General features: G+C 36.2%; 2 protein-coding genes across 3 annotated transcripts in view; one reads left to right on the top strand and one right to left on the bottom strand.

Annotated features, from left to right (window-relative positions):
• The window catches only part of MTBP (MDM2 binding protein), a gene marked incomplete at both ends in the record, with an annotated part of 69,222 nt that extends 59,824 nt beyond the window's left edge, over nucleotides 1–9,398 (bottom strand). The window contains 7 exons of one of the 2 annotated variants that reach the window (XM_079722555.1): nucleotides 156–273; nucleotides 1,297–1,441; nucleotides 3,022–3,080; nucleotides 4,726–4,877; nucleotides 4,973–5,046; nucleotides 7,945–8,025; nucleotides 9,032–9,398. In XM_079722555.1, the coding sequence (XP_079578681.1) occupies nucleotides 156–273; nucleotides 1,297–1,441; nucleotides 3,022–3,080; nucleotides 4,726–4,877; nucleotides 4,973–5,046; nucleotides 7,945–8,025; nucleotides 9,032–9,149 (747 nt within the window). The remainder of the gene's footprint in view (nucleotides 1–155; nucleotides 274–1,296; nucleotides 1,442–3,021; nucleotides 3,081–4,725; nucleotides 4,878–4,972; nucleotides 5,047–7,944; nucleotides 8,026–9,031) is intronic. The other variant, XM_079722554.1, reaches the window with a different exon arrangement.
• A 122-nt stretch (nucleotides 9,399–9,520) lies between these two features.
• Nucleotides 9,521–27,048, top strand: part of MRPL13 (mitochondrial ribosomal protein L13) — a gene marked incomplete at its 5' end in the record, with an annotated part of 36,354 nt that continues 18,826 nt past the window's right edge. The window contains 4 exons of the mRNA XM_079722411.1: nucleotides 9,521–9,547; nucleotides 12,846–12,969; nucleotides 18,612–18,705; nucleotides 21,691–21,751. Coding sequence (XP_079578537.1) covers nucleotides 9,521–9,547; nucleotides 12,846–12,969; nucleotides 18,612–18,705; nucleotides 21,691–21,751 — 306 coding nt within the window. The remainder of the gene's footprint in view (nucleotides 9,548–12,845; nucleotides 12,970–18,611; nucleotides 18,706–21,690; nucleotides 21,752–27,048) is intronic.

Raw genomic sequence — 27,048 nt, 5'->3', positions numbered from 1 at the left:
CGGAACATTTCCATTAATGAAGAAAGTTCTATTTAGATAGTGGTTTTCTCAAACATCTTTATATGGTACCTTTTCATTAGGATTCATTTAAAGTATCTGTGTAAATAAGGTCGAAAGGCCTGCTTTGCAAACTGTGATAACAGAAATCCACTTACCTTCCTTTCCCATATCTGAATCTTTCCCCTCCATAACTCCTTTGAATCAATAGCATCTCTGAGATCTTGTAAAGATACAATATTAGCAGAAAGGATTTCGGCAATTTTCTGACAACTTCTATAAATAAAAGTTTATGATAATTAAATAGAGGGTTTTAAATTTGACTTAGATTTAATGGTTATAGTTAGCTACAAGCCAAACAGGCAAAAATGCAAAGTTTATATTGCTGCTTTTATCTACTAATATTATAGAACATTCATTAAGTCAGTCTCTGAAGAAGTTGCTATCATGTGTTCATTTAATCTCAACATCCTCTTGAATTATGAGTAATTACCCTTAATACTACAGATGAACAAATTTTCCTATTATTATTTATTAGTTTTAACGTCAGATATACACATATGTACACACATATTCACAGATTGAATGAATTCTTATCTTCAAAAGGAGAACTGCTCTCCTAAATTGTTCCCACACAGTTTTGTATGGAATTTCATAATAGCACTTATCACAGACTATCATGATTATTTGCGTTCCTGTTCCTCCCTGTATTTCAATGAAAAAGATCAAATCTCACTTTCTTATTATCAGTATATATTGCTGTGCTTGGCATAAAGATAGTGCTCAGTAAACGATTGCTGAGTGAAGAAAATCATGAAGTTAACAAATCCAATACTCATTTAAGGATCAAAACTGTAATACACAGTTGATCCTTACTAAAATGTCATAAAGCACAACAATATATATTTATTTCTACATTGCACATAAAACAAAAAACAAATATGACATTATAAATCTGGTGTATCCATGTATCCATGGTATTTATCACGGTGTTCACTGGATAATACAAACCTATTTAAAAACACACAATGTGTTTGGAGAATTAATGCTCAATAATAGTTGTAAGAAAGCATCAATAACATTTACTAAAAACTTAAAACTTCTCAGAAATATAAAGTATGAAATAAAAAAAGTGTAGGTTCTTCTCAACAGATAAATCTCTAATCACAGTATGACATAAAACTATCTTGTCACATTTAAAAAAATCTTCAAAGGCTGGGTCTATTAAAAACAGGGTAGCAAGTTAATTGTAAAAGCAGACAACACAGATAGTAGTCAAATATGAACAAAGAAGCTTACGTTTCACAATGATTTCCTGCTATGGTAATTTTTGCTGAATACCATTCCTTCAAATGTTTTAATGCTCCTATAGTAGGCAAACAATCTCTCAATTTAGGCGGATCTTTGTCAGAAGGCAACAGTATTATATCTATCATTGCTCTACCTAGAAAGAGATAAAGGCATTTTTGTAATTTTTTAAAAACATTTTTATTTTATATCGGAGCGTAGTTGATTAACTATAATTTTTTAAAGATGTTAGATCTGAAATGTCTCAAAACAGTACCCTCAACAACTGAATTTTATGTTTATTTAGAAGATGAAGAAGGATTTTAACTTTAATTTCTGAAATTCTTCAAAACAATATACATCTTCAGGAGTTCAAAATTTTTAAATGTTCACATTTGATTTAAAGCCATGTTACCTTGAAATAGCTAGCATATGCCAGAAAAACAATGAACTATATCATAATTACTTGCCAATTATGTGCCAGTGGTTAATTATACATTGCTCTTGAGATCATCAATGCTATTGTTGTACTGAACAGAGGGAAAAAAACCTGTGCAATTCATTATGTTCTTCTATACTTAATTTTGTTATACAAAAGGGAATGAATTAGTATAAAACTGTAATGTTCAAATAAATTATTTCTCTTTTTAAAGAACAATAAAGCACTCAGAAAACTCAATTATACTGACAACATCATTGGTTCCTGAGAATGAAGGTTAACTTCATGAAACTTTTAATTTTATAAAATGATAAATTTTACTGAAGGACCAGAAAAATCAAAATGAAACAGAAACCAAATAAAAGTTTGATAATTAAAGTATTCCAATTTGCCAAAATAGCAACTGTACATTCCATATTTTGCACTTCATATAAAAATCTGACATGTTTATCAATGTATTCAGTTATCTTCCATATAGGATCTTTTATACTAAAATATAATCTTGAATATAAGGATTAGACTGTGAGCTATAAAGTCCTTTATGATAATCACATATGCTTTACTCATCATTGTATACTCAGCTCCTAGTACAACGCCTGACATATAACAGACACAACAACTATCTGCCTAATAAATGACCTCCAATAATGAAAATATTCAGAAAAGTATTCAAAAGTATTTGTGGATGCCAAAGCGTACCAAGCTTTAGATGAATCAGCTACTTGATTCACACAAAGAAAGATTAATTTAAGACAAAATACAGTTTTAAGAATAGTATGATGCAGTATTTGATAAAATATGCTTTCTATTATAGGAAAAAAAATGGATTGTGTAAAAAAATGCTGAGTCAAGGGCTTCTTTTACTGCATGACTTTCTATTTGATAATATGTATAGTGACTTCACATCATAAAAGTGTGTTATCCAAACGATCTAGGTTAAAGAACTTCTTTTTCCAGGAGTTGCTCATGGGAGTAGAGTGCTATAGAACACTGTGGAAAACAATGGTATACACAGTGCAAAGCTGCTTCTTCAGTAATAACTGAAGAAGGAAACAGATGAGTAATTTCCTAAGTTCTAATTTTTGTCCAAGTAAATGAAAACAATTAAGAAAATTGTGACGTCTCAACAAGGTACTTTATTAAAGTAGTAGAGTATGTTGTTTAACAACTTCATATAGAAAATTTTTTTCATTTCGAAGTTAGAAGTGAGAACACGAGCATAAAGAATGAATTTATCACTCATTCACAGCAAGTGTAAGATAAGGTACAAATTATTGAAAGTAGTCATAAAATATTACCAGGAGCAGGAAGTTTGTCTGATAACTGATGCAAATTTTCCGCAGATTCTTCATATAGGCTAAAATAAAACAGTAGGATAGGAAAAAATATATATACACACATTACCTATAATCATAATAGGTAATATTAATTAAATGGATCTATGTGCCAGACACTATTAAATACTTAGCATTCAGCATTATTTCATTTGATCCTCATGACAATCCTATGAGGCACTACTATAATACTATTTTTATCCTCACTTTAAATAATTCACCTAAAGTCCACATAAGCGGTAGGTGTGGAAGCTAGGATTCAAACCCTGAGTCCAAGTTCTTAGCCACACCCCCAAAACAAACAAACAACATTAACAAAAAAGGGGAAAAAAGCCCTCCTTAAATTATATCTAGTATATTAAATATAAATCATAACCAATAGACCATTTTTATGAACCTTAAAAGTAAGGTATTACTAAGTATTTAATAAAGAAGGCTACTGCTTTTCTCTGAATGACACATAACAGCCCTGACAGGAAAATACTGATACTCTCCTCCAATTCTTTAAAATCTATTCATTTTACCCATATGATGAATCTTTTTTTCTCAAGATAGTTTATTATATAACATAAAGGTATTTAAATCCTTTATTATAAACTCACCATTGTCTAAAAAACTTAAGGCGCCTTATGGTAAAGTATAGTTTTCAAGCTCCCTCTTGTGGAAATAATTATTAGGTCACTTACTAGAAATAATCACTTTTATACTTGCCATCTTCTAACAGTGGTGAGAAAACGTATAGAATGGTAAGAGCCCTAAGGCTAGAAGGCATCTTAGAAATCATCTAAAAGGATCTCAACACTTTACAGATGAGAAAATAAAGCACCAGAGAAGTGAAGTGACTGGCCCAAGATTATATAATTAGAGACCACTTCTATTAGCCTCTGTTACAATGCCCTTTCTATGGTTCTACAATGTCTCCCCTCATTAATCAGTATAAACAAATATGATTTGAAAACAGGAAAACACAATTTGAAAATCTGCAGCAATTTATAGAAGTATAATATTTGAATATTAAAATAAACAAAGGAGTTTTTTGTAATGAAGTATTACAGAAGACTGAAATGACAAGAATGAATTATGGTTCAGAGATGGTATATTTCATGAAGAAAAAAAATTATCAAAACTCACATCACCTGGATCATCTTATATACTGTACCACGATTCAAAAAACCTAAAAGTGAATTCAATCATCTACATACACCTCAGAAACTATGGATTTTAAAGGTGCCTGAAATGCTGAAGATACATATAAATTGAAGAAATCACATATTTCAGTCTCAAACAGCAAAATGAAAATGATACTGTGGTTTGAATGCCAGTTATTAACCTTAAATAAAGTTTCTATTCAAGCTCTTGAAATATAACATCAGGCAGAAGTTTGCTTCAAGAAAGTGACATATTAATAAAAATATCACTTTTTATGATTCCTGCAATTTTGCAAGCTTAAGAAGCTAAACATTTTCAGATACCAATTTGTGCATTTTAAAGAATTTTATTCAAATAAAAGGCCCAAATTGCCTGTCTTCCAAAACAAAGAGTTGAAAATTTGAATTATGTAAAATTCCTTCACTATAGCTGTTAACATATCAAATCTTCACTCTCACGGCTAAAATACTATCTAATGTCAAATATTTTAAAGACATGATAGAAAGTACATAAGCATACTCAGCCAAGGATAATGATTCTCTGCTATTACTATCTTCTTCCTCAAAACACTCAACAGCACTCAAACATTCTTCGATATTTCTTTGAAGAACATCTTCAATTTCATCTTTTTCCACACCAAAATGTATCTCTTCCCAGTCAGAACTACAAAACTAATATATCAAAAGATTGCATTAAATAATGGGTTCATGGAATTATTTATATTAACAAAGACATTCACTAGTGACTATTTTCTTATTTATATTACCTGATAAAATCCACATATTGCCTGCACTGCAAAGAACCACTTCCTGGAACCTGGTATACCGCCTACCAAACAGCCTTGAAAACAAAATCATACTTATTAGAAGAAAGGCATACCACAAAGAAGCACATGTTATAGCATATATACTTTGAGGGTTATGTAATTTTAATATATATATATATATATAAAATATGGATCTTTAAAAATCTCTGCTAAAAATTCAAACAGGAGAATCTGCCTAAAGAGCAAAATTATTCACTCGTTATGAATACTCTGCTTTAGTTCATCACAATTCAAAATCTACATCATTATATTAATCATCATGTCAAACACTAAAACCTACTATAAAGATGTTGAAAAATACACCCACTCGATTACTCTTGAGTAATACAAAACCGTGCAAGTCATTTTAAGGAAAATGGTTCCCTCGTCAAAGACCATGAAGGTTTGGTTCAGCCTTGCCAAAGAGAGAGGAGTTAAAGAGTAACTTCAGCCTAGAGATAAAGAAGATGCTCTTCTTGGAGACTGGAATATTCCATGAAGATACAAAATTAAGGGTCACCCCAGGGTGCGAATCAAAAGAGCAATGAAGAATTTAGAGCTACGTAGAGAAATTGTATTCAAAGGAGGGAGAAGGAGAAATGTGATAACTGAGCTGAACTCATGGAAGCTAAGAATGATGCTAAGTGCCTATTACCAATTTCTGCCAAAATCTCAGAAGACTTTACCTCCTACTTCCTTAAGAAAATAGAAGCCGGGCTTCCCTACTGATGCAGTGGTTAAGAATACGCCTGTCAATGCAGGGGACACGGGTTCGAGCCCTGGTCCGGGAAGATCCCACATGCCGCAGAGCAACTAAGCCCGTGCACCACAACTATGTAGCCTGCACTTTAGAGCCCACAAGCCACAGCTACTGAGCACACATGTCACAACCACTGAAGCCCGCGAACTCTAGGGCCCCTGTGCTGCAACTACTGAGCCCACGTGCTGCAACTACTGAAGCCTACGGGCCTAGAGCCCGTGCTCTGCAACAAGAGAAGCCACGGCAATGAGAAGCCCGCGCACCACAACAAAGAGGGGCCCCTGCTCACCGCAACTAGAGAAAGCGCATGCACAGCAACGAAGACCCAAGATAGCCAAAAATAAATAAATAAATTTATTTTAAAAGTTAAAAATAAAAAAAGAAAGAAAATAGAAGCCATTATAACTCCCATAACACCCTGTCAGCAAACATATTGCCCTTCCTGCATTCCCATTAGGCCTTTCCTCATTCTCCCCTGTTACATGTAAGAGGCACTACCCTTCTGATCAAGGTTATCCCTCAGACTTCTGCCGGGACCCCAGGCCACTGACTTTCCTGCATCTTCAGTCTCTCCTTCTCTGTCATTTCCTTCCCATTAGCATTTAAATATGCACAAGTATTTTTCAAATTATTTTTTTAATCACTTTTAAATTCACCTCCCTTTTCCAGTTACTACTATATCTTTCTTTACTCTTCAGGAAGATAAACTTTCTAAAAGCACTATCTACACTTGACTGTCTCTATTTCCTGTTTACCTTTTCTATTCCCCCTCCTAATCCAATTTAATCTGTTCTTTTGTCTCCAACATGCCACTGAAACTACACTCACCAAAGTCACCAATGACTAATGTGTTTCTAAATCTAACAGTTTTTAGTCCTGTTGGTACTTGACCTCTCAACGTAAGACTAAGAAAGGAATCGAAAATGACACATTTGACTACTTTCTCCGGAAAACACTTGCTTTCTGTGGAACCTATCTTTCCCGCTGCTCCTTCTCATTCCTTTAAAAACTGGTGTTCAGCTCCTTTAAATACTGGGATTCATTTCAAGATTTTCTGCTATTCTCACTATCCAAAACAATCCCATCCTTTCTCATGGCTTGAACTGACATCTATATGTTGATGATTCTATAATCTGTTTCTCCAGCTTCACTCTCCTTTGGAGTTCCAGACACATGTATCCAACTTTTACAAAATATTTTCACTTTGCAATCTTACAGGCAACTAATCACATGTTCTTAATTGAACGTGTCACAGTCCATCAAAATCTTTCTTGCAATACTAGTAGTACTGACTTAAATTATACCAACTTGAAAAATTAATGAGTATTACCAGCACTTGGCAAACTGGCTAAGGTAGCATATAGATATTAGAAATAATTTCCCAAAGGTGACAGTTGAAACCCAAGAGACAGGTTCTCTGATGAAAGAGAAAGGAACAGATTGTACAGTCATGAGAACTATAAAGGTATCAAAACAAGCACACTCTCCCTGACATCTCCAGAAACTTCCTTCAGCTTTTAGACCTGTTTTGATATCTCCTTTTTTCTGAGCCTCTGAAAGACACTCTCAGATAGAGGCCAAGAAAAGGAAGAAAAAAAGAGGATAACTAACAAAGATGTAAACACATGGATCTGTATAATGCCAATAAAAACCAAAGGAGAAAAGATTTTTACAAAGTAAAGAGTGTTCAAAAAAGTCAAATACTTTGAAAAAGTTAAAGCAGATAAGAATGGAGAAAAGATTACTGAGTTTAACAATTATGAAGTGCTTTTAAAAGAATCAGTAAGAGGTAAGGATGGAAAAATAAAAGGTAAGGAAATGGGTTTAAGATTAAATAATGTATTTGTACTCACGACAAAATCACAAATCCTCCTTATAATGCCACATTACTCTATCTTATATGGAGCTGAAGATGGGCAAGGAAATCTCATAAAGGGAACAAAACTCAAGCTGAGACCCTAAAATAATTTACGTAACAACTTTATGACATCCAAGCATCAGGAAGAGAAGGATAGCGTCTTTTGCGTTTTGTATTTCTTTCATTGCTTCCCTATCCCAGTGACTTGTACACAGTCAACAAGTGTTTCTTGGACTCCCATGTGACCAGATTAATTAAATTTATTTCCAATACAAATGCTGTGCCAGCGAAAAGAGGGGTTTATGTTTTACTTACCAGGGAAGGTACTATCTTCTGGATTAATTGAAGAATTAATGCTTCTTTTCAGGAGGTGATAAACATTTGCTGCTCTTAAGTCTGAAAAAGAAAAAAACAAACTCAATTGGGTTCAAGAGTTACAAAATGTAGACCTATTGCAGTTTCACCATCAGAGATTCTCAAGTACACTATATTGTACATAAAAGAACTACACTCTGGGGCTTCCCTGGTGGCGCAGTGGTTGGGAGTCCGCCTGCCGATGCGGGGGACGCGGGTGCGTGCCGCGGAGCGGCTGGGCCCGTGGGCCGTGGCCGCCGGGCCTGTGCGTCCGGGGCCTGTGCTCCGCAGCGGGAGAGGCCGCGGCGGTAAGAACTACACTCTGTTCAAGTTTTGATACAATAAATCTAAAGCAAGCAGAGAAAATAGGTAAAGCTCCCGGTTTACACATGCCTGCCAGTTAACACAAATACAAAATTCCCCCAAAAGAATAATTTTAAACGGAGAAGGAAAATCCTGTTACAATACTCCGTACACAACCCCATACACTTCCTCCTCAAAGTGCCGCTCTATCAAAACAAGCTAAATAAAATGCAATACAGATTCCAGACAAGAGCACCAAAAAGCAGTGCATTCTCAAACGGTCGTAATTGTCTTAAATTTATAATTTGTTTTTTAACTTAGTTAAAAAACTTAGTTTATGTGTGGAATGTCTCCTCCCGTTAGGATCTAAACTCTAGGAGAGTAAGATCCTTTTCCATCTTGTTCCTTTCTGTATTACCTGCATTTGGAACACAGGAGGCAGAACTACCTATTGAATGCATATATGTCCAAAGAACAGAAATTCCATTTCCAAGGCGTAGGGAATTTATTCGGTTAAATATTTACTGTGTCGGAAAATTCTGAGCGCTGGAATCTTGCATCCACAATTTTGTCCCTATTTTTTCTACGGAGAAAATATTTTTTCAGCCCTTACCAGGTCGATTGATCCCAGATAGAGTCACAGCTTCCTGGGACAACTCCATACAGGTCACTCCAGCAGAACTTGATCATAATTTTTTTCTCCCCCCTGCAAGCCGTTCCCGCTCTTTCTCAGCCCAGCGCTTACCTGGCTGTTTCTCGGTACCCTCAGCGGACGAAGCCCCTGGCCCATGCTCCGCCACCGCACCCGCCGCCGACGGGACTTTTTCTTCCTCCCAGTTCACTAGGAGTAGGTACCGGTCCATCTCTCAGGGCTGAGCCCCCTTTCAGGCCTCTGCTTCCACATCCAAACAGCCCCGCGCTACTGACGCACTTCCGGTTCCTTCTACTTAGGTCGGCTGGAAACTGTGTGTTCTCCATTGGTTTTCCGCAGCTTTTCCAGCAAGCGAGTTCTTTTCGGGGGTTATTCTCTCAATAACTAGATCATTTCCTCGCTTCATGACGAAACTGCTACGGTGGGAAGATTGGAGGAGATGCAGGAAAAGCAGAGAAGCTGACGAGTGCTGGCTTGTCTAGGATCTATCTTGTTCGGCTACATGCGTTTCCCTCCGGGCCCTTGATGCTGAGGGACAGGTCTTGGATCCTGGAAAAAGGACTGTTCTGCTACTGGGGAAACATGTCGAGTTTTTCTAGGGCGCCCCAGGTGAGAAAGGACTCTTGTAGCCCGATGGCATTCATTACGCTGTCAGAAGGAGGTCGGATTTAGTGAAGCTGAGTAGGATGGGAAGCCGGGTCCTTGGACCAGGAGATGCTTCGGTGAAGCACAAAGGGTGGTGATTCTGACCACCACTTGCTGTCGTTTTCTTGGTACTCCTACCCTCCCCTTTTCAGTCAACCCCTCTCGTGTTTCTTCCCCCCCCCCCCCCCACCTCGGGAGGAAGGAGGGAAGGTCAGAGAGGTAATAAGCTGGATCATATAGGGCATTGTAGACTATTGTAACAGTTTGATTTACTGAGCAAAATAAGGAGAGTAACATGATCTCGCTTAAGTGTTAAAAGGAGCACTCCGACTGCTGAGTCGAGAATAGACTGTGCAGAGATGGGGATTGGTGGAGAAGAGAAGCAAAGAATCTGTTTGGAGGCTATTGAAATAATCCAGGCTAGACATGATGGTGGCACAAACCAGACTTAGTAACTGTGTAGTGTTGAAAAGTGGTCACGTTCCGTTTGAAGGTGGAGCCAACAGGATTTCCTGAAGGACTGTATGTGCGCCGACAGCAAAAGAAAAAACAAGGATTATTCCAGGGTTTTTTGTTTCAACAACCGGAAGAACGTTCCATCAACTGAGATAGGCAAGGCTGAGATTGAAGCAGGTTTCAGGAGGAAGAGCAGGAGTTGGTCTAAGCTGCCTCTTAGTCTAGTCCTGCTGCAAGTGTGATTCCTTCCTTGGACTGTTTGTTACCTGTCCCTAGTGAGGTAAATACAGGAAGTAAAATTAAACATTAAAAACTGTAGCAGGGCTTCCCTGGTGGCGCAGTGGTTGAGAGTCCGCCTGCCGATGCAGGGAACACAGGTTTGTGCCCCGGTCCGGGAAGATCCCACATGCCGCGGAGCGGCTAGGCCCGTGAGCCATGGCCGCTGAGCCTGCGCGTCCGGAGCCTGTGCTCCGCAACGGGAGAGGCCACTACAGGGAGAGGCCCGCGTACCGAAAAAAAAAAAAAAAAAAAAAACTGTAGCAATTTGACATTGTAGCAGTATTTTAATTGTTTTATCAAAGGTTTTGTTTTTTGTTTTTTGTTTTTCTATCAGGTATTGGTCTGCAATGGATTGGGGAAAAACTAGTCTTTTGCTGCATATGGTTTAAGAAGCACTGTAGTGTATATGCCAGGTGGGCAATTGAAATCAAGTGTAGAGTTCAGGAAAGAGGTCCAGGCTGGAGATGTAAATTAGGGAATCATAAACATACAAATGGCTTTTAAAGTTATGGGTCTGGATGAAGTCTGTGTGGAAATATGTAAAGAGAAGAGAGGAGGACCAAGAACAGTTCTGGAACATTTCAACATTTCAGAGGCAGGAGAAAGAACTAGCATGATAGGAAAACAAAACAAACAAAGCAATAGAGGGTGGTGTCCTGGAAATCAAGTGAAGAAAGAATACCCGGGAGAGGGGAATGATCAACTGTGTCAAAGACTTAGAATTGACCAGTGGATTTAGTAATGTGAAGGTCATGGTAAACTTGGCAGGCAGTAGTGTGCTGGTGATGGTGTGGGACGATAAAAGCCAGGGTGGAGTAGGTTGAAGAGAGAATGAGGAGAGACAAATTAAAGTAAAGACAACTCTTTGCAAGAGTTTGCTACAAAGAAGAGGAAAGAAATGAGGCAGTCGCTGGTAGGGAAGGGAGGTCAGGAGTTTTTTGGGGTTTTTTATGGATAATTTTAATCATACATAAAAGTAGATATCACCCAATTTCAAAAATCTCACAGCCAACATCATTTAATCTGTACCCCCATTCATTTCTTTCTCTTACTTATGAATTTGAGGTAAATCTCAGACTCATTATTTCATCAGTAAATATTTCAATATGTTCTTTACAAGATAAGAATTTTTTTTAAATCGCATTACCATTTATCAAAGCTAAATGGAAATTTAACAGCAATTCCTTAGTATCATCAAATATCCAGTATGTGTTCAAGTTTCCAATTTTCTCACACGTATCATGTATATTATATAAATATGTAATATTTTTACAGTTTCTTCCTTTGGATTAGGATCCAAAGTAGCAATAAGTTGCTATTTTTTTATGTTTCTCTTAATAATAGGTTCCTTTTCCTGTCTTTTTTTCTTACAGTTTATTGAAGAAACAAGATTGTCCTGTAGACCATTGAATTGAATTTTTTTTTTTTTTTTAGTTCATAAGCTGAGAGAGGTATGGAAAGTATATGGGCTAGAAGCTCTTTATTTGCAAAGGAGATGATCATCTATGTAAAAAATGGAATTTACAAAAATTACCAGAACTGATAAATGAGTTTAGCAAGGTTGCAGGATCCAAGACCAAAATACAAAAATGTAGTGCATTTCTGTATACTAGCAACAATCAGAAATTTAAATTAAAAATACAATACCATTTACAATGGCATCAAAATATATGAAATAAACTTGACAAAAGATGTAAAAGGGGAATGGGGTAGAGACTAGAAGAATGAGAACAGGAAAACAGCAGATTGGTAAGCAGTTTTATAAGCTGATTTGCGATTTGTGATAGTTAAATTTAAGATAAAACCAGAGAGCCTAGTTGTACTTTTTCCAGCATTGTTTGGCTGCTTGTGTATATCCATAGAGAAAGCATCTGATCAAGATCTTTCTGGCCTGTGCTTTTCTTAGAGTTTGAAGGCAGTGATGGACACTGCAAAGACAGCGGTTTAGTCCTGAGGCAGCCTAAGATGTCTATCTAAGGCAGTTGTTTAAAATTTAAGTTTATTCAACATCATCCATCTATGCTTTTCCAGCTACATTCTGCTATTTAACTCTCCCTTGGGATTAAACTCCTGAATAGTCTTCAGTTCGTAATTGGCCACTCATCTTACAAAGTTAGTGTACCTTCCAATCTCAAAATATTTTTGAAGACCTTCATAAATAACTTCTACTTTCATAAGAGCTTTTCATGACCCTTCCAGATACTATTCTATATGGTACAAAAAATATAAGTCATAATGTAAAGGGAAATAATATCTTTGGAATGTTTTTAAAAGAGCATAACCCATATTGCTAATAGAAAAGCAGGCAGGAAAGATTACTGTGTTAATCTTTGCAGAGTAATGAGAACAGATCCCCCTTTTCCAGAAATAGAAATGAGAACAAAACAAAACTATTATTTAGTGGTAGGATCTTTTTTCATAATAATTATTGATGTTAACTGTAGATTACGTGTGATGGTATATAATAGCAAACTCAGTTGTTTCCATTTAATTAGAATTTTCTTTGTTTCCTCTCTGTCTTTTCAAGCAATGGGCCACTTTTGCTCGAGTTTGGTATCTCTTAGATGGGAAAATGCAGCCCCCTGGCAAACTTGCTGCCCTGGCATCAGTTAAACTTCAAGGATTGCATAAACCTGTGTACCATCAACTGAGTGAGTATCATTTTAGACCTATTATTGGTAATCACAGTTTTCATGTCAGGATAGAATTTTGAAGATGTTTGGGCTGGGTTTTTTTATTTTTTTTTATTTTTTTAATTTTTGGTTGTGTTGGATCTTTGTTGCTGCGCGCGGGCTTTCTCTAGCTGTGGCGAATGGGGGCTACTTCTTCCTTGCCGTGCATGGGCTTCTCATCGCGGTGGCTTCTCTTGTTGCGGAGCATGGGCCCTAGGCACGTGGGCTTCAGTAGTTGTGACACGTGGGCTCAGTAGTTGTGGCTTACGGGCTCTAGAGCGCAGGCTCAGTAGCTGTGGCGCACAGGCTTAGTTGCTCCACGGCATGTGGGATCTTCCGGGACCAGGGCTCGAACCCGTGTCCCCTGCATTGGCAGGCAGATTCTAAACCACTGCGCCACCAGGGAAGCCCTGGGCTGTTTTAAGGATCTCTTTTTTCCTGAGGATCCCGTATTCCATTCTTGGTAAAAACCTGTTGTGGGCGGGACTTCCCTGGTGAAGCAGCGGTTAAGAATCCGCCTGCCAATGCAGGGGACATGAGTTCGAGCCCTGGTCTGGGAAGATCCCACATGCCGGGGAGCAACTAAGCCCGTGCACCGCAACTACTGAGCCTGTGCTGTACAGCCCGCGAGCCACAACTATGGAGCCCACACACCTAGAGCCCGTGCTCCGCAACAAGAGAAGCCACTGCAATGAGAAGCCAGTGCACTGCAACGAAGAGCAGCCCCTGCTCACCGCATCTAGAGAAAGCCAATGCACAGCAACGAAGACCCAATGCAGCCCAAAATAAATAAATAAATTTTGAAAACAAACAAACAAAAAAAACCTGTTGGGACACTAAAATGAATTTGGCTTCTTCATAGGAAAACCATATTGACCACTTTGTCTAAGACAACCCCATTTTATGCCATTGCCCCAGCAAAAGGATCAGTAGCCCCTCCTTTCCCTCTCATAATATCCTGATTTGGATTTTAAATTAAATGTTCACTCTTAAACATGTTTCTTCATGTGGCAGCATGCATTTCAATAGTTTCTGAAAATGAGCAAATAAGCTTGCCCTCTCTTCTAAGAAACCCTTTCCTCCAGAAAGATATGTAGGGCTAGCTATGCGTGGAAAGTTACTTTTCACTGTTTTGAATTAATAGATTTGCTCTCCTGTGTCCTTTTTCCAAAACAAAACAAAACAGTTGCTTTCATACTAAAAGCTTTCTGCTTATCACAGGTAGTTTTTGACTGACTTCACTTTCCTAGGCACTTCCTGTCCACCCTGTTAAGATCCAAGTATCGGTTCTTACTCTTCATCTTGCTTGACCTGTCAACAGCACTTTTTGTAGTTGATCATAGTTTAAACTTTATTTTGAAACATGAAATATACAAAGATATATTTAGATAGATAGAGATGTATTCCTCTACCTATATATAAATATAGATAATATTTTAAAGAAAATTAATAATAATGGTGGTGAAATGAATACCCATACACTCAGCATTTGGGTTGTTTTCCTTTTTTTTTTTGCCGTTACAAACAACATTGCTGGGGCTTCCCCGGTGGCGCAGTGGTTGAGATTCCCCTGCCGATGCAGGGTACGCGGGTTCGTGCCCCGGTCCAGAAAGATCCCACATGCCACGGAGCGGCTGGGCCCATGAGCCACGGCCGCTGAGCCTGCGCGTCTGGAGCCTGTGCTCCGCAACGGGAGAGGCCACAACAGTGAGAGGCCCGTGTACCGCAAAAAAAAAAAAAACAAAACATTGCTATCAGTATTCTTGTACCTTTTCCCCAGGGCACATGTGGAAGAGTTTCTCTGAGGTCTGTCTGTAGGACAGGAATTACTGGGTTTAAAATGGGAACCTAGTTAGTCTTTATATGCAGGTGTTTTCATTATTCCTCATCTCAGTAACATTGACATTGTCGTTCTTTTTCGTTTTGACTACTCTGGTAAATGGGATATGCTCTTTCTTTGTGGTTTTAATTTGCATTTTCCTGATTGCACATGGAACTGAGAATCTTTTCATTTGTTTATTGGCCTTTTATCATTTCCCGTTTTGTGAAAGGTCTGTGCATTTCTTTTTCCCATTTTTCCACTGAGTTGTTTGTCCTTTACTTCTTTCTAACTTTTATTATAAAAATTTTCACATTTTCAGAAAAGTTCAAAGAGTAGTGCAGTGAATTTCTCTATACCAGCCACCTAGATTACACAATTATTAATATTTTATCATATTTTTTACTCAATGATTTGAAAATAAATTACAGATATCATTATACCTCCCCCAAAATATTTCAGCATATGTCACCCAAGAACAAAGATATTCTCCTATGTAACCCAAATGCCATTATCACACCTAAATATTAACTTTTATAGCCCTTCCTGTATATATGGCCATTGTTTGTCATTGTTTTTCTGGGAAATTGTATGTCAGTTTTCAAATAAACATGTGTACAGTGATTACGAACACATGAAACATACTTAATAAATGCTGATTAAACCAGTATATGTTAGAAAATACTTAAAACAACATATTTGTAAATTGAAAATTGTATGCAGTTTGTTTTGATTTTAGTGACATCTTGACATGAAAAGTCCAAAGTTTTGCTGATAAAAGCCAAATATTAAATATAGTGAAACAAAAATGCAATTCAGTCTTTAAGAGGTAAATTTCTAATTTCACAGAAAAGCTATTCTCCATTACCAGGGAAGGATGGCCCGACAGGCAGCCGCAAAAGCTCCTCTGGTGTTCTAGCAGCACGCTTATTCATCAGTACTTAAGGAATACTTTTGCAGTAAAGACGTGCTTGTAAGGAAGCAGAACTTTAATTCAGTGGACAGATAAGTGCTACACTTAATAAGAATTAGGTGGCTACTACTGATTCCACCTTCTCCCAAATTTTGTGAAAGGAGGGCATTCTTCTCCTAACTCCAGATCATCTCGATCTTGACCCAGACCACAGTTTCCATAAAAAAATAACCTTATAAGTGGAACGTTGGTTTGCCACAGCATCTCACAAAGTCCATGGACCTGTATGTATGTTCAGATACATAATGTATACAATATTTGAACCATTTTATAGGCACTCCCTTCTTCTGATTAGAGCTGCCCTCCTGAATGGGAGACTTGGGAGCTCTTTGAACATGTTTGCTTTTCACTGATACAGGAAAAGGAAGGCCACTTGGTGATTTTTGGATTGTGCCTTATTCTTCTTGAGGACTCCATTCTTTTCACTGCCTACAAATTAATCAGTTGAGGAGAACCATATGAGCATTTAAAAGAAGCAAAGGGAAACCTTTCTTAAGCATTATCTAAAGTTATTAGATCATCTTAAAATACTTCTGGTGCACATGGAATGAAATCAAACGAAAGTTTCACACAGTTCTTAAAGGTTAATGTTATGAATGTTAGCACACCAAACAATTCTAACAATTCACTAGTCTAATCTCTAGTATTCTGCCTTGCATTATTTATTTAAATCTTTTAAGGATTTGTTAGAAAAAAAAAGTTTAGAATGCTCTTCTTAAAGTTACGCAGCTAATGTATTTTTCCCTCTTACTATTCAGTTGTGTCAGTCTATTTCAAATGTTAACTCTGCGTCGTTTAAATTTTACAGTCTTAATCACACATTTATTCTTCATCTCACTCCTAGAATATCATTGTACAAAGCACTGAAGCTTTTTGCTCCAGGTAATATCTAGAACGCATGCCTCTTTTAGAAGGAATATTTACATATTATCATAAATTTGAACAACACACCTTGTTCCTCTCACAGCGTCTTTACACTCAGTAGATTTTGTGGTAACTTACATGATCATCTGTCACATTAGCCCTGCAGAACTTCAGGGATGCTAAAAAAAACGTTGAAGTAGGCATTTGGACATTTGTCCTTCAAGGCTGGAAACAAACATAAAGGTCAAAGCCAACCTTTGTTGCTTATCACTAAATTGGAACAGCTATTTTTCAAACGTTTCTCAAACCAAATCTTGTAAGGAGACCCAATATGTAAAAGCAGTGTTACACTGGATGAAGGAGACCTTAGATTCCCTGACATAAACCTTTGAGTTTTCTCTTTGATTGAATTAGTTTGAATTTTATTTGGCCATTTAATTCAGCACCTAATATTGTAAAAAGAAATCAAATAAGGTCAGAAATCTAAGTTGATAAATTTTTGTAAATAAACTCAATTCCTTTTTCTAAAAATTGCTTATTACTAAACTTTAACTTTAAAAAAAAAGTTTTTAAGTTTGAAAGATATTAATTAACTTCCACCATCTCTTGATCAGGCAGTAGAGTTCCAATTTATATGTATTTGGTGCATATTGTAAAATGCTTCAATTAAAATTTTTAAATGACATATATCCATTTATTTGGATTAACAAAAATTTCGATAGAAATGATTGCACTGTATCCAGGATTTTAGGCTTCAATCATAATATTGGCTTTTGTTTTAATACGTAGTGCAGTTAAAAAAGATTTGATTGCTGGTTGGTTTTAATTAGAGACAGTGGAGAAGTGCTTCTAAGAATTATTAAATACAGTAGAGATTTGGCATAAGTTATTAAGGGAGAATAACTTTTCCCAGATTAGGTGTTCATACCTTAGAGCTGAAAGAACACGATTTTCACCTGATTTGTGGTATTCTTTCTAATGTCCCTTGAAAGATCCCCTTTGAAGTAAAAATGTGTTTTGAATGGCACAAAATGCTTTTTGCATATTTAAAGCTTAAACAACATTTACAAAATAAATTCAGGTTTATTAGAAAGTTAAAGATTCCATTTTTCCTCCAAATAGGTGTCACAGAAAGAGCCTGAACAGAGAGTTAAATACCTTGGTGTGAGCTTTGACAGATCACCTAATCTTAACAAGCCTTAGCTTCTTCAACTGTTAAGTGTCCGGTTGAAAGCTAATGTAATTTCAGCATTATTTGGGACTGTGTAGGTATCTTCTCACCCTCTTCATTTGTTCTTCAGGTTCACTTGCCCAACTGCCTTAGTAGCCCACCATGGGTCACTTTTGGGAACTTTAGCCACTTAATTTGCCAAATAGTCAAACTTTCCTTTTCAAGCAGCTAACAGCAAGCTTCCCATTCCCAGATCTTTCCCTCACACCCTGGATTCCCTTACACTCTAATGAAGGCAACTCACCTGCTTTATCCTCTTTCCTTTACCCTTGTCTTATATAAACTACAAACTTCTCACTGATGTCATTCAAATTCAAGCTCTGCATAGACTCTTATAATGTAATCTTCAGTTTTGAGATACTGTACTTATTCATACTTATTTTTTCAGTGGTGATTTTGTTTGTTTGTTTGTCTTTGTTTTTGTTTTTTGTGGTACGTGGGCCTCTCACTGTTGTGGCCTCTCCCGTTGCGGAGCACAGGCTCCGGATGCGCGGGCTCAGCGGCCATGGCTCACGGGCCTAGCCGCTCCGTGGCATGTGGGATCCTCCCAGACCGGGGCACGAACCCGTGTCTCCTGCATCTGCAGGTGGACTCTCAACCACTGCGCCACCAGGGAAGCCTTGATGTGTTTTTTGGACTTTGATAAGCTTTATAAAAAAACAAGCTCACTTTTTCTTAAAGTCAAGGATTTTCATATAAAATCTTTTTTTTCCCTTTGTTCTTTTTAAATCTAGGTGACTGTGGAGATCATGTTGTCATAATGAACACAAGGCACATTGCATTTTCTGGAAACAAATGGGAACAAAAAGTATACTCCTCACATACTGGGTAAGATAATGCTTTTGTCAGGGAAGATAGGCAGTTGAATATATTACTTTAAGAATATTATTGGTCTTATTTAAAAGAAAAAGGTTTTTTCGAAATTTAAGAAAATACGAGTTTTGTTCATGCCACATGTATAATTTACTCAATCAAAAAAACCGCAGTACTGTACCAAATACTCATGATTACCTGAGAATATTTGTTTTTCCTGGAAGCTTTTCATATAACCTCTCTGATCTAGATTCTTCTCATTTTTTAGTCAGTCTTCTCACTTCTTTCTTTCTGTTTCCTATAATTCATCTTACTGCTGTTTCCAGAACCAGCTTGGACTTCTAAAAGTACATGAGATGTTGAAAGAATGGGGAGTGAAATCCCAAGTTTGGAAGATACCTAAAATCTCCACAACATGCCTTTCAAGTTATAGGTCTGCCTATCTGAATAATAGCGATCTCCTAGCTCATGAGGCAGCCCATTCATTCTGCCTTTTATGTGGTCTAAATTTTAGAAAGATCTCAATGCTATTGAGTCATCATCTGTTTTCCTCTAGCTTTCAGAATGGTCTTAGTCCTTTTTTGGACAGTGTAAAATTATATCTTCCACATGACATCCTTCAGATAGTTTTGAGGCAATGATCAGCAAGTACCCACTGATCTGTCTTTTCTCTAGACTAAACACCTGTAGTTCCTTCAAAGTTCTTTTTATGGCTTCCGTTCAGATGTCTTATCTCCATTATACCTTGGTCACTGTTCTCTGGGTGCAATTACTGCTTACCAGTATCTTTCTTAACTAAATACACTCACCTGGCTGTGTTTTGATGGTTTTCTGGTAAAATGTGACTCCACCATCTTTCAGTTATGCAATCTTCTGTTGTAGTAGAACTCTTCTTCAAGGCCATATCACTATGTGCTACATTGAGTTCACCATCAGCTAAAACTTTTAAGTCTTTTTCAAACATGCTGCTGTTCAACCATGTATCCTCCTTCCTGCGTATTTTAGTTGCATTCTAATCAACTGCAGTACCTTAAGTTTACTCCATGTAAATTGTATCTCTGGCCTTCTAAGATCTTTTGAGATGTTGATTATGTCATGTAATGTGTTAGTTAACCCCTCAGTTTCAGGTCATGTACAAATTTAATTAAGCATACCTTCTTCAGTATCATGCAAGATATGATTAAAAATGTTGGCTTTTCATTCTTGATCGAAATTATTTTTTTTTATTTCCAAGTGCCCCTTCATCTTAGGCAGACTTTGATATTCCCATCTGTTTCTTTTCCTCTCTTTCCCAAGTAGGTCTTAAATGCTTGGAATAACTTTTTTGCTTCCATTAGCCAGCCTTTGCCCATTCCTACACTTAAACACTTTCGTGAACTCTTTATTTAATGTAACAGAAATGAATTCACATCCATCTTTAGTAATTTTTACTGTTGGTAAATCTCTATATACAAACCAAGTTTTATAAAATTTACAGGTAATTGGGAAAGAAATATGAAAATACAAGATAACAATGTGATAAAACATAAAGTATTTTTTTCCCGGAGAGAAAGAATACAGGAATAGAAGTCTAGACAGGTATTTCTTTTTCTGAGGCTGAAATTCCATGAAGCAAATAAAAGAGCATCAGTTTGAAAATTATCCATCTTTCTCAGCAAATTTCTATATTTGGTTTCTTAAGTTTTATTCCTAAAACATGGTTCTCTAAATCATCTTTAAAATGTTTTCAAGTCTTGTTGAAAGAAACTTATAAAAGGAATCATTTTTAGGTAAGCTTACATTTTTCTTGCAGAGTCTACTGGCTTTACATTTTATTTTTCCCTTCCTCAAAAATCATTAAGGCTTTATTCATCCATTCAGTGTAATAAAACCTTGCATCTGTATGTTGTTTTTGTTTTAAATTTCTTAAGCACTGTCACTTGACTCTCATAAAAATCTTGAGAGGTAGATGGGGCAGATATTATCATTTTTCTTATATAAGCAAACTCATATATAAAGAGATGAAATGAGTTGCCTAATATTATACTGGTAGCCACTGGCAAAACCTAGATTCCAGACCTGGATCTGGGGTATTCAAGTTACCAAGATGCCTCCAGTACTATCCCCAATATTTTTTTTATCTACATTTTATATATAATTTTGATCTGAACACAATGAAATATTTTATTACTTAGAACCAACATATGACTTCCTGTTAATAGGAGACAGGAGCACGACTTGTTTAGAGTATTTTTTTTTTAACTTTTATTTATTTTTGGATGCACTGGGTCTTCGTTGCTGTGTGCGGGCTTTTCTCTAGTTGCGGAGAGCGGGAGCTACTTTTTGTTGTGGTGCGCGGGCTTCTCATTCTGGTGGTTTCTCTTGTTGTGGAGCATGGGCTCTAGGTGCACGGACTTCAGTAGTTGCGGGCTTGTTGCTCTGTGGCATGTGGGATCTTCCTGGACCAGGGCTCGATCCCATGTCCCCTGCATTGGCAGGCAGATTCTTAACCACTGTGCCACCAGGGAAGCCCTTGTTTAGAGTATTAACTTGCCTTCAGAACCAAGTAGTCTACCACTCTTTTCTCCAAACCTGACCCCTAGCTTATTCACTTGGTCTGATTTGTCAGGGAATGTGAAACATTCTGGCACTTTGCTTTTTTTTTTTAAATTCAAGCAGTGATAAACTAAGCAGTGATAAAAATGTTTGACTGAATGAGTGAATGAATGAATGATGAATAACTTTAAATTCCAGTAGAAACATAAATAGTTAGCCAAGAAATTTTCTAAGATGTGGAACTTTTTATGAAATAATGATTGCTAATTTGACCACTTAAGAGAATAGCATTTCAAATAGCATAGGTTACTGCTTAATTTTTAAGACATTGATGAACAGCATAGTTTCAAGAAACAAGTATAATTTCATAATAAAAATAGTTTTCATATTATAAAAGAATGTTCATTTCAAGAATACTGTACCATAGCCTACTCCCAATTTTAATGTCTTTGTTTCTTTTAATAGCTACCCAGGTGGATTTAGACAAGTAACAGCTGCTCAGCTTCACCAGAAGGATCCAGTGGCAGTAAGTTTATAGTATTTTTTTATTATATCACACAAGTTTTGATAGGTATTATTTCATTATCATTCAATTCTATATGTTTTCTAATTAGTATGTTTTGCATTTAGTCAAAGAATTTTGATGTTTTTCTTTTTAATTTCTTAACATCTGCATGATCACCTAGAATATGATATGATTGCTGAAAATGTTTGGGGGAGACAGATGTATGTATGTACGTGCATATATATGTTTATATTTCCATTATATCAAATATGCTAAGTATGTTGTTCCAATCTTATATTCTCACTGACTTTTTTGTTGTTGTTGTTCACTTGATTTACTGATTACCTGAGAGAGTTATGTTAAAATCTCAGTTGTGGATTTATTCATTTTTCCTTGTAGTTCTGTCAGGTTTTTGCTCTGTATGTTTTGAAGATTTAGCGTTAGATGAATTAATTTAAGCTTGGGATTATAATCTTTATAAGGAATTGATCAAGGTATATACTGACTCTCTTTATCTCCAATAATGCTTTTCAACTTGAGGTCTGTTCTTTTTATATATTAATATAGCTATATCAACCAATTTTTAAATTTTGTTTGCCTCATATATCATTTTACTGTTTAATTTTAAACTTTACTGAGCTAGATTTTATTTTCTTTTTTATCCCCTTCTTTCTTGCCTTCTTTTGGATTGACTGAGTTTGCTTATTAGAAGTCTAGGATTAATCAATATCTTTACTTTCCTCAAAATCAAATCAAGGCCCCTAGAAGATTATTAATACCTATTCTCCCTTTCAACCTGTATGTTTTCTCTGTTCAAGATTTTTTAAAACTCTTAAAATTCAGCATTCTTGTTATTGTCTTATACTGTTACTGATTCTTTATGGTCTTCTTTGCTTATGATTGATTCTTGTAACTGGGATCAATGTCCTTCTCCTCGAAGAACTTCTTGTTGACATTCCTGTCATAACATTCTGAATAGTGAACTCTCCTTTTCTGTCTGAAGCTATATTTTTGCCTTCATTTTTGAAAGATAGGGTTTTTTTTTGCTTTTATATGCAATTCTAGGATAACCGATTTTTTTCTCTCAGATTTTGAAATATTATTCACACAGATTTTAGTGTCCGTTATTACTGTTGATATCAGATGTCACTTTGTTTCTTTGTGTGTATTCTGTCTTTTCTTTCTGAATACTTTTAAGATCTTTTCTTTGGCTTTGGTTTTTATATGTTTCTTTTTGAGCTTTGTTATTTATTTTGCTTGAGGATTGGCGTCTTCTGAAAATTCGTCAGCTCTTCTGTGTATCTTCTAATATCGGCTCCCTTTATTCTCTGTCCTTTCCCTTTGGAAATCAGATTATACATACATATACAAATAATTTCAATTATTGTATTTTTTTCCTTTTCTTGAAGCTTTTACTGTTTGTTTCTTTTTCACATTTGCTGGTCGGTTTTGACAGTCTTCTGTTCCCTTTGTCATACTTTGGTTCCCTCTTATATTTCTTTAAACATGTTAAACGTAATTCTTAGCATTTATGTCTGATTCTGATATTTGTGGTCTTTGTGGGTTTGCAATTTATTGTTTCTGTTCAGGATACTTGGAAAGTATATGTACCTTGGAACTTCATCTCTGGGAATTTTTGAGACCTATGTTCAAAATGAATTTCTTCAAAAAAGATTCACTTAGCTTCTGGCAGGTACATGGGGCCATATATATACATATATATACATATATATATATATATGTATATATATGGCATCCTAAGACCTCTTTAAGCTATACTTTCAACCTCTGCATTTTGATCCCCATAAAAAGGGTGAATTTGGGGCCTTATAAGGTCAGGTTCATAGTTTAGCAGTCAGGTTCATAGTTTAGCAGTTGTCTGTCAGGAAAGACTTTTGTTTTCTCATTTCCTTACGCAACACCCTGAGTATTGCGTTTCTGTTGAGAAGCTAGGTTTATGAGGTCATCTTGATCCTACCTCCTAACCCCAAAGTCATAATCCTCTAAAACCCAAGCCCTGCACTAAACTGATGCCCTCAAGGCTAATGCCAGCCCTAGGACTCTTTTGTTCTTTCTTTTACTTTTGGCCTCTAGTCAGTTCCATGCTTTTAAAAAGATTTAAAAAGCAATACTGTTAACTTCACTAATGTTTATTATGTTATCATTAGAGTTATATACTGGGAGAAATTTCTAATCCAAATGCTTGTCCTCAGTATTGCTAAAAGCAGATCCTCCTTTTGCCATTTCACAGTTTTATTTTTTCTTCCTTAACTCTTGATAATCTAGTCTTTAAACTGTACTCCTAGATTTGGTAGCATTTTCCCCATTGGGACCTGTTTTAGCTTTTTACTTAAATGAGCAAAGTGTTAGACTGTGAAGACACTCCTTTTTACTTCCCTAAAATGGTGAATAAAAATAAATGTCTATTGTCAGGTTGCAACCGTTTGTTTGGTGTTGTACTGCCTATAATTTTCTTGGCAAAGGTGGGGGGGGAAGAGCATGTTTATTATTATAAGGTCTGACATGACATTTAGATGTTCCATGCTTTACTGTTTATTTTTACTTTTTATAATTATAAAAACATGCTCAGAAATTGCTTCTTAAGAAATATTTAAGGTTCTGCTTTATAATTCATGTGTCTTTAGATTATCATGGGTCAAAATAAAATATCCTATTTTGACTATTAATATGGATTGCATATAATAGTAGTAAAAAGTTGTTAGGGCTACTGGTAATATATACCACAACTTTTACAACAAATTATAGTTTTAATACTTACAAATGTGTTTCAATGTTTTTAAAATTAGTTTCTAGTTTATTCAGGTATGCTAACTATACACTAGGAGGCAATATAGTCCAATTTTTGATGTTAAGAATTTGGCTTTGGATAACATTTGTAGAAATTGTTTCAAATTATTTCTTATGAACAAAGATTGAAATGCATTGCAAAGTGTTTGATGACGGCTTGGAAAATATTTAGAGTTAAATCCATTTGAATTTTTACCTCATTAAAAGATCTTAATTTTTTTTAAGTCTTAATTTTGATTGTGTTTCTAAAAAGAATGACATGTTAAGGAAGAGGTCAGTTATTTTACTTCCAATTGAAACACTCAGTGTTTTTCTGGAACAGTAGGTCTTCTTCCAGCAGACATAATTTGCTTATCAGTACTTGGTATATGTGGCTTTTAGGAGAATTTGTTTCATGAAGCATCTTTCTGATTATTAGTACGATCTTGGAATATTACTTGTAAAGTACATTGATTAACATATTTAAATAGTAGGCTTTTAAATATTTCAATACATTTTTATAATTACATAGAAGATCACTAATTCTAAACTCAAATAAATATATTGATTCAGCCCTTTCCTTATATCCTTTCTCCCTCTGTCATACATTTTAGTTTCCTTAAGAGTCTCTGTTCTTGTATTTTTCTTCTAATATGGTTCCTTTCTTATGTTTATTCCCTCTCCTATAGTTTATAAAGATACTTTATGTAAAACAAATGTCATGTGCCCTGGGTTACAGGTTAGATGAGGAAAGTATTTAATACTTATTACCCTTACCTTGTTCTATCTTTCTCACTTTCTGAATCCCTTAGAGTTTATGCTTAAGTCTATACAGCTAGAATTACTTCATTGCGTATGCAGGTTGTGTCACATTTATTTTTGGGGTATGTACATCTGTATGTCTATCATCCCCTTTTTCTCTCACCTGGCAGCTTGTACCCCTTTCGTACTTTCCAGCTTTCTCTAATTTGAGTGTTACGTTTGCATTTTTTAATAGGGCATATTTTAAAAATACCAACTTGTTAATTCAAGTAAATACAACTAAATGTTTTTAAGAACATGAAAACCATATGCCAAGTAACCCTACTAATGCAACAAAATTGCTGTTAGGATGATATAATGACAGAAGATATAATGATTTGCTTATCCAGACAAGATGCTGAGTAGTCTTTTTTGTTTGTTTTTTTGTTTGTTTTTTGGTTTTTTGGTTCTTTTGTGTGTGTGTGGTACGCGGGCCTCTCACTGTTGTGGCCTCTCCCATTGCGGAGCACAGGCTCCGGACGCGCAGGCCCAGCGGCCACGGCTCACGGGCCCAGCTGCTCCGTGGCACGCGGGATCCTCCCGGACCGGGGCATGCACCCATGTCCCCTGCATCGGCAGGCAGACTCCCAACCACTGCGCCACCAGGGAAGCCCTGAGTAGTCTTAACATTGTCACTTTCTACTAAAGACTTTTAAAACATTAAAAATTTTAAAGACTACTATCAGTGCTGCCCAAGAGAAATTTCTGCTATAATGGACATGTTCTTTGTCTGACCACTTGAAATGTGGCTTATGTGATTCAGGAACTGAATTTCTAATTGCTTTTAATTTTAACAATGTAAGTCTGTATTTAAATAGTCTCCAGAACATAAAGTCTCAACAGCACTAACACAGAAAATAGATGGAAAATATATATGGGACGCCATTAGCTTTAGTACATAGTGAGGTGGTCTGATGTGATGAGAAAATAAAAGGATCAGGAAATCCTCTTATAGTGCAATTCTATTCCAACGTGTATTGTTTTAATGGGTTTAGTTTCATACATGCCAAATGATATCCTTGAAATATGAGTACAGATGAAAAAAATCAATTTGACTCTCCAAATGTCTCTTAGTTTTATGAAGCTTTTGCAATATATTTGTATACACTGTATACCAGGAGGCCCCCAGGAAATTATGGAGCACAAGGTGACAGTGTGTGCCTTTCTCTTGACAAAACATACATAAAATCACATTCAGACCAACAATGACAATAACCTTAACAAGGGGAAAAGTAAATCAGGAAAAGGTTAGTTTCCCGTCTTGGGAGTGGGTATGACGGGGAGAAGGGACTTTGTCTTCTTGAAAAGTTACAGAGAGAAACACATTATAGGTGTGCTTGCGTGTCCTGTATGTCTGTTCTGGGAATAAACCTACCTGGATTGAATCCAGCACCACCGCTTAAGAGATACATGAAATTGGGGGGTCGGTTCTGTAACCTCACTAAATTTGTTTCCTCATCTGTGAAGTGGGACTTAGTATCATAAAAAGATAACAAATGTAATGCAGTGACCGCTGTACACACAGTAAGTTTTCAGTGAATGCTAGCCATTACCATTGTTATAGATTGGTGACTTACAGAGTCAGTCTCATGACTGTATGGTCAGGCACAGTTTATGAATTGGAAACCTCCTGATCTCCCACCTGGAGGAAACGAGATTAAGCCTCCCTAGGATCTGCTGTAACCTGTATGTAATAGCTTATTATTTTTTAATGAATTTTTTAAAATTAT

Source organism: Hyperoodon ampullatus, assembly GCF_949752795.1.
Source record: "Hyperoodon ampullatus genome assembly, chromosome: 17".
NCBI classification, from domain to species: Eukaryota; Metazoa; Chordata; class Mammalia; order Artiodactyla; family Ziphiidae; genus Hyperoodon; species Hyperoodon ampullatus.
This window is presented reverse-complemented; position numbering and strand designations above follow the sequence as displayed.